Source organism: Sminthopsis crassicaudata, chromosome 1 (assembly GCF_048593235.1).
Source record: "Sminthopsis crassicaudata isolate SCR6 chromosome 1, ASM4859323v1, whole genome shotgun sequence".
Taxonomy (NCBI): domain Eukaryota; kingdom Metazoa; phylum Chordata; class Mammalia; order Dasyuromorphia; family Dasyuridae; genus Sminthopsis; species Sminthopsis crassicaudata.
This window is the reverse complement of record NC_133617.1, coordinates 71,122,769-71,130,141: the sequence shown is the minus strand read 5'-3', so window position 1 is coordinate 71,130,141 and position 7,373 is coordinate 71,122,769. Positions and strand designations below refer to the sequence as shown.

Below are 7,373 nucleotides of genomic sequence, written 5' to 3'. Positions count from 1 at the left end.
GTCTGAACATGGAACATTGTCTTAAATGGAAGATGCTGCCCAGGAAGAGGAAACTGGGGATTGGTATATGGTATTGAAGAGTGACCCTTTTCATAGGTCTTCCTTTATAACAATTCCTCTCACCATCTGGGAGAGCAAATCTACTCATTCCCCTTCTGCAAGTTTTTTGGTTAGAGCAAATTCCTAGGAAACTGAGTAGGGGGATCTTTTGGGGATATCTGTCTTTGGGGAATGGAGCATTATCTTCAGCATCCTATTGTATTCAGATCATTTTCATGAAGATTTTATAGTGATGAGAGATATATGGGTCAGTCATTGCTGGTGTTCCTCCAAATCACCATCTTAAGAAAAAATTCCATCAGTTGTTTCTCTGTCCCTTCTTCCCTCCTCACCCCAATTCTTAGTATCTCCCTGAATCTGGGAGAAGCCCATATTTTCATTTATTTCTCCTCTGCAATTCACTACTTTATAATTCAATACTACTTAGAATTTTCCACATCCTCATCCATGTTTTATAAATGAATTTGTGCTCTAGATCTGAGTTATCCTTCGGGTTTGTGAACGGAGGCATTTCCTGGGCTCTTTGGATCTCTTTGTTGTGATAATTAAGCTGTACAGGTTGAATTTCTGCAAGAAATGGTACAAGTCTATTGGGTATTGATAATGATTCAATTGTCATTTTAAATTTTTTTGGTGACTTCAATTCAGTAAGTATCAAGTTCAGGCAACTTGCTTGGTGCTTGGAATAGAAAGACAAAAATGAATTCTATTTTCTACTGGGGAAAACATATTTGGATCAGGTAGGTGGTGCAGTAGATAGAGTGCCAGGCCTAGGAGGAAGACATTTTCCTAAATTCAAGTCTGGCTACAGATACTTAACTAGTTGTGTGACCCCTGAAAAGTCACTTTGCCCATTTGCCTCAGTTTCCTCATCTGTAAAACGATTTAGAGAAGGACATAGCAAATCACTCATGTATTTTTGCCAAAAAAAACCCAAAAAACAAACAAACAAAAAAAAAACCCTAATGGGATTACAAAGAGTTGGGTATGGCTGAAATGACTGAACAACTACATTAATGATACATACAAGGCAATTTGGGGAAGAAGAGTAGAATCTAGTATAGGAGGTAGTACTGAGGGGGAGACTTGCAGGAAGTTAGCTGGAGAAGAGGGAGAGCTTGTTCAAAGGCTCACAGGTGGGAGATTAGAATGGGGGACGGTGTGCATGAGGAGTAGCAGGAAGACCGGTTTGGTTGGCATGTAGTGTGATAAAGAAAATAATGTGAAGTCAGTCTAAAAAGATCTATTTGAACCAGAATTCCTTCAGAATTAGAATGCCAAGCAGAGACTTTACCACAGAGTAATATGCACAGGAACTTCTTGAGCTGGGGAGAGACATGATCAAATTTAGGTCTCGATGATCTATCCCTCACAAGGACTATTGGGTCAGACCTCTGCTACATCTCCCCTTAGGCTTCTGGGAATAACTTAGAGAGCTTAGAGAGGGGGAAGGGAGAAGTAGGTCCTAATACTAGGTCCCATCTAGTATGTCTCTGGATCCAATATCAATTATCCTCTAATATCTCTTCCAATATCAGCTGAACATTTCACCAACGGATATTTACTAAGAAGACATAACTACAACAGTAATAACATTTATACAGTTCCTGCCATATGCTAGGTAGTGTGCTAAGAACTTCACAAGTATCTTATTTAAATCTCACATAAAATCTGGAAGGCAAATGCTGCTATAATCCCCATTTTAGAGATGAGAAAACTGGAGATAACGTAAGAACTTAAAAAAATTTCCCAACTGTTCTTTGAGGAAATTAGATTCAGAATTGAGGTGATGGTTACAAATTTTCACCATGTCAAGTTCATTTCTGGCTATGTCATAACCAATGGCTAAATTTCTCCATTGCTGCAGGAGTGATGTCCCAGTCAATTGATTCATGGCCTGGGTCAAGCACATTGTTCTTTAGGATTGACTTCTCATCAGACTTGGCTACTGTGGCTACTAAAAGATTCTGCTGTGGACTCTAGTTGCTGGACTTCCAAATGTTCTCTCAACCTTTAAAAATTCACAGGAGCTTGGTCTATTATGCTTACAGTTATTCAGCTAAGACCAAGACATAGGAAACACAGCAGAATAGAAGCAGTACCATGTGTTCATGGCCACATGGTTGCCGCATGGAGATTACAGAATAGGCTGCTGAAGTTACATCTCTCCCTATCCAGCTTATAGCATTTTTTTCTTCTCATTAGAAAACTTATCAGGAAAAGGAAAGATCTTTTTAGTACTTTGAGTCTTTTGCATGTACACTCAATTCTGGCTTAGCAGCTAGTTTAAAAAGGTTTTCCATCATTACTCAATAAAATCAACAAGAAATTGTTAGAGTACTGTTTGGCCAGTACTCCCCAATTACGTATCTTCTTGTTGAGTAGATTCCATTTGTTAAATATGTTCATAAAACGTCTTTTGTGAAATGTTTTGTTTACATGTCTCATTTTATTTTTTGAATCTATTTAAATGTATCACTTTGTTCCAACCCCAATCCTGAACTGCCACCAGACTACTCTGAAACAGGTCCTTGGAAAGCAAATAGTCTATCATGAGACCCTTCCTCAGTAAGTCAATAAACATTTATTAAGCACCTGTTATGTCCAGGCACTGTGTTAAATACTGGGGATATAGAAAAAAGGCAAAAACAAAACAAAACAAAACAAAAAAACCCCCAAACCCTCAATAACCCTAGTGTCTGCTCTCAAGGGGCCTGCAGGCTAACAGGGGATACAAGCTGTTCAGATAAACTATATATAGGATAAGTTAAGATCAATCAACAGAGGAAAGACACTAGATTTAGGGGGGACCTGTAGCAGGCAGAATTTTAACTGGAACTTATAAACTATAGTTGCCAAGAATGTTGGTGGGGGGCTAGAGGCGCAGAGATGAGGAAGCAGAGAATTCCGGGCTTGTGTGACAGCCTTGGAGTCAAGCGATGAGGCGTCTTGATGGAGGAATGGTAACAAGGCCAGAGACATTAAGTTATCCACAGAAGAAAGGGTAAGAAAACTGGAAAGGTTGGGAGGGTCAGATTATCAAGGGTTCAACAGAGGCTTTTGTATTTGCTGCTGGAGGTTTTTTGTTGTTGTTGTTGTTGTTTTTTTGGGGGGGTGTTGGGCCTTCCAATTCAGCAGAACTCACTCAAGCTTGAGCTTGTACCTTTTAAGAATCCAAGGTCACGGGGCAGCTAGGTGTCACAGTGGATAGAGCACCAGCATGGAAATCAGGAGGACCTGAGTTCAAATGTTACCTCAGACACTTGACACTTCCTAGCTGTGTGGCCCTGGGCAAGCCATTTAATACCAATTGCCTCAGTCAAAAAAAAAAAAAAAAAATCCAAGGTCATCTCCATGCTCTGTTAAGGCAGGTAGAGGACCAATAGCTACATAAGATAGAGAAGGAGATAGAGGAGGCAATCTAAGAAGATGACCTAAAGGAAGCAGTATTTGAGTGGGCTTTTAAAAAGGGGGGTACAATAGGATCAGGGATGAAACAAGGTTGCCCACTATCACCATTACTATTCAATATTGTATTAGAAATGCTACCTTTAGCAACAAGAGAAGAAAAAGAAACTAAAGGAATTAGAGTAGGTATTGAGGAAACCAAATGATTACTCTTTGCAGATGATATGATGGTACACTTAGAGAATCCTAGGGATTCAACTTTAAAAACTACTCAAAGTAACAACTTTAGCAAAGTTGCAGGATACAAAATAAACCCACATAAGTCACCACCATTTCTGTGTGTTACCAACAAAGTCTAGCAGCAAGAGATACAAAGCGAAATTCCACTCAAAATAACAGGATAATATACAATATTTGGGAGTCTACCTGCCAAGATAAAGAGGTGATTGTGGTGATTAGTGCCTTAGCAGATAGGACACTGGTCCTGGAGTCAAGAGAATGAGTTTGAATCCAGCCTCTGACACTATTTGTCAGTATAATCATGATCACATCAAAAAAAAAAAAAAAAAAAAAAAAGCTTGGGAATTCCCTAAGGGAAGAGGTGGACAAGGAGAGCGATTAAGGCACAAGAAAAGAGACTGAAGAGCACAAGAAGTGCTTTTAGGGGAAGGAGGACAGAACACATACATCAGGGAGACTCCCAGTTATTCTATTCTCCCCTAGGAGCAGGGGTGGGTACACTATCCTCTGAGGCATTGGGCCAGGTTCTTCCTGCCCTCTGCCCTCAATGTCCCCTATGTTGGGGCCTCAGTGGTGGGCAAGGTCCAAATTTCCTCACCAGGGGCCAGAAGGCTTTCCACAGGGTGGGCATCTGGGAGCAGAGGGTACCCCCACCACGATACTCCTCTGCATGGTTGCGGTTGAGGTCCCCTATGCAGGTCCAGGTGCTGTTGAGTGCCACACACCACTTGGCATGGTCATGGGTGGCATTGAAGGGTGGCACAGTGGAGTCAGGGAAGGCCAGCTCTAGCACATTTAACACATGGAAGGGGTCCGAACAGCTGGAGGGTAGCACTTCAGTTGTCCTGGGCCAGAACTGGACAAACAGGTCACTGCGCAGAGCCGAGGTCAGCCAGCCCGAGTACAGGTCTGTGGGAGACAACACCCAGTTAAGGACTGAGAGACTAGAGGTCCTAGTCTCAGCCCTAACCCAAGCTGGCCCAAACACTGAAGATCTCATGGCCCCGGGGATGGGGGTGGGAATGTCTTCTCTGCCCCACTTGGGTCTCACCATCTTGGAAGTCATTAAACTTGGCAAAGCTCCGGAAGACAGCCCCAGCTCTTGAGGTGAGGGTTACACTTCGATTCCAGGGGCCCTGGTCCACGTGATGGCCTTGGGCAGCAAGTTTTAGCTCTGGCAGGTCTTGGGCAAAGGTTCCTTCCAGCCTGTAGTCATACACCTGGGGATAGGTGTAGGTCAGCTGTTTGCCTGAAGGAGGACACCCAAAGGGTAGAAAAGGGAAAAAAACATGGGTCGGCTGCCCACCCCTCCTCCCAGAGATCAGTCTCTTTCAAGTCTACAGGCACTTCCTCCCCAGAGGTGCTCCCAGCACTCACCAATCTCTCGGAACTGGTTATAAGAGAAGGTGACACAGAGAAGCGTCTGTCCAAAGGCCTGGGCACTTGGGCCAGCCGTAGGATGAATTAGCATGTGGTGGGAAGTGAGGTACACTGTGAATCAGCCAGATGCCACCATCCCTGTTCAGAAGAAGCACGCCTAAAAGGGAGAGGGGAATGCTCAGACAAGGAAAGAGGGAGAGGCCGGAGTTCCTGAGGTCCCAGAAGCTGATGGGAGAGATGACAGGGACTCATCAGCCCAGCCCTGACGTTGACAGGAAGGACAGGGGAGCCCAGCTGGGACACGCTGAGGAGAGGTATGGGTCACAGTGAGAAGGTTAGTCTAGACCCAGGAACACAGGGAAAAGAATGGGTCATTTAAGGACGGAAAATAGAGACAAAGGTAAATATAGAAGACGAATCTCACCCTTGGTGTGTCCTCTGTTGATGGTCTCAGGGACTCCATACCTTGAGGGTGGCTGATCATTGTATAGTAGGTAAGCCAGCTAAAAGGAAGTTTTGGGTAAAATGTGAACTGGGTTAGTTTTATGTTCTCCCTCAAGTGCCTGGCCCAGGCCCTCACCTCACTCAAGTTGCCTCGGTAGAGCTGATTCATGGTCCGCCCCACTGCTCCCTGGGGGCTGTCGATGGCTGTGGCACCCTCTTGCCAGCTCCCCTTGTTCCCATCTAGGTACATGTAGTTGAGTCCTTTCAAAGAATTGTGCACAGCAGGTAGCTTGTAGGTCACGAACCTGGGGAGGAGAGAGAGGGTAGGAGGAGGGAAGGGAGCAGGGGCAGCCAGGGGTGCAGTGGATAAAATGCTGATCCTGAAGTTAGGAAGTTCTGACTTCAAATATGGCCCAAACTGTGTGAGCCTGGGCAAGTCGCTTAACCCCAACTGCCTCAAAAAGGAAAAAAAGGAAGGGAGCAGGGCAGCCCATGAACAAGTGAGAGGACCGCTCTGTTTCCAAGATGGTCAAGTACTGGGTAATTTAAAAGGGGCTTTGGAGATCATCTAATCTAAATATCTTATTCTTCATCTAGGGAAATTCGAAGGGAAGAAACTCGTGATGATAGAAGCAAGATTCAAATTCAGGTTCAAGTCCAGAACTCATCCCGGAACACAGATAAAGAGCTAAGAGTACCTATCCTAAGAGAAGGACCCCTTCAAGCACCCCATGCTAACCCTCCTATTCACCATCATGTCAGAGAGGCCAAAAAGAAAGAGAAACAGAAAAGACAGAAAGATAGTGACTGGTCAGAGTTAAATGGAGCAGTGTGTGTGTGTGTGTGTGTGTGTGTGTGTGTGTGTGTGTGTGTGTGTGTGTGTGTGTGACTGGAATTGTGGGGAAGCACAGCTATTTTGCAGGATCACAGATTTCAAACTGACAAGGACTTTGGTGATCATGTATTCAATCTGAGGCCCATAGCTCAGAAGGGTCTTGCCCAACATCACAAAAGTAATATTCAGACTCCCGTTCCCTTGACTCCAGCTCCGCTGGCCGTTCTCGCTAGATAAAGCCTTCTGGGGGGAAGGGGTCCCTCTCACTCACCAGTCCACAGGCTGGCCGGCGTCCCCATAGCAGGAGATGGCAGCGGCGGCCGGAAGGAGCCCCGCCAGGAGCAGGAGGGTCGTCATGAGGTGGGGTCTGTCAGCAGAGGACGCGGGTACGGGCGCTGGAGGTGGGGCTCCCCACGGTGTGTCGATTCTGGCAGCTCCGAGCGCGTGGGCAGAGGGGCGTCTATGAGGCAGTCCCGAGAGGCTCAGCAGTGCGCCCGCTGGAAGCGGGGGAGCCCCCCGGGACCGAGAACCCGCGGACGCCCGGCTGATCACGAGACTTGGCCCCTGAGATTTTTTTCCCCACCAACTCTCACTTCCCTAAATCACACCAGCTGCTCGCAGTCACTGGAGTTGAAAGTCTCCGCCCCACAGGGGAAAAAGAAAGTCTCCAATCCTACGGCAGGCCCCGGGACCCCAGTTCTCCCGACCCGGGGCCCTCAAACCGGTTGAGGCAGCAAGGCGCGAAGTTTCATCTTTCCGGGGACAGCACCCAACCCCCAATTCCCGCCCCCATCTACTGGTCCGCCCACTGGATGCCGGGCCAGACTCCGCCCCCAACTCCCGAGACCGCGGTCAGACAACCCCCCTCCTCCTCCTCATCTCCCGGCACTTCTGTTTTCCAGTCGGCAAAATAAGGTTGGCTACCCTTCTCCGCCGCCCACCTGCAGGACCTGCGGCAAGCATCCAGCTAGGAGAGAAAGCCTTCCTGTGCTTCCCGGGGTGAGAG

General features: G+C 46.3%; 1 protein-coding gene across 1 annotated transcript; it reads right to left on the bottom strand.

Annotated features, from left to right (window-relative positions):
* Positions 1–2,621: 2,621 nt before the first annotated feature.
* Positions 2,622–7,152, bottom strand: DNASE2 (deoxyribonuclease 2, lysosomal). The gene is given in 7 exon segments (XM_074310981.1): positions 2,622–4,617; positions 4,760–4,957; positions 5,086–5,153; positions 5,155–5,245; positions 5,513–5,591; positions 5,669–5,837; positions 6,639–7,152. Coding segments are annotated over 7 exon segments (1,056 nt in total). The 5' UTR covers positions 6,725–7,152; the 3' UTR covers positions 2,622–4,252.
* Between the last annotated feature and the right edge of the window lie 221 nt (positions 7,153–7,373).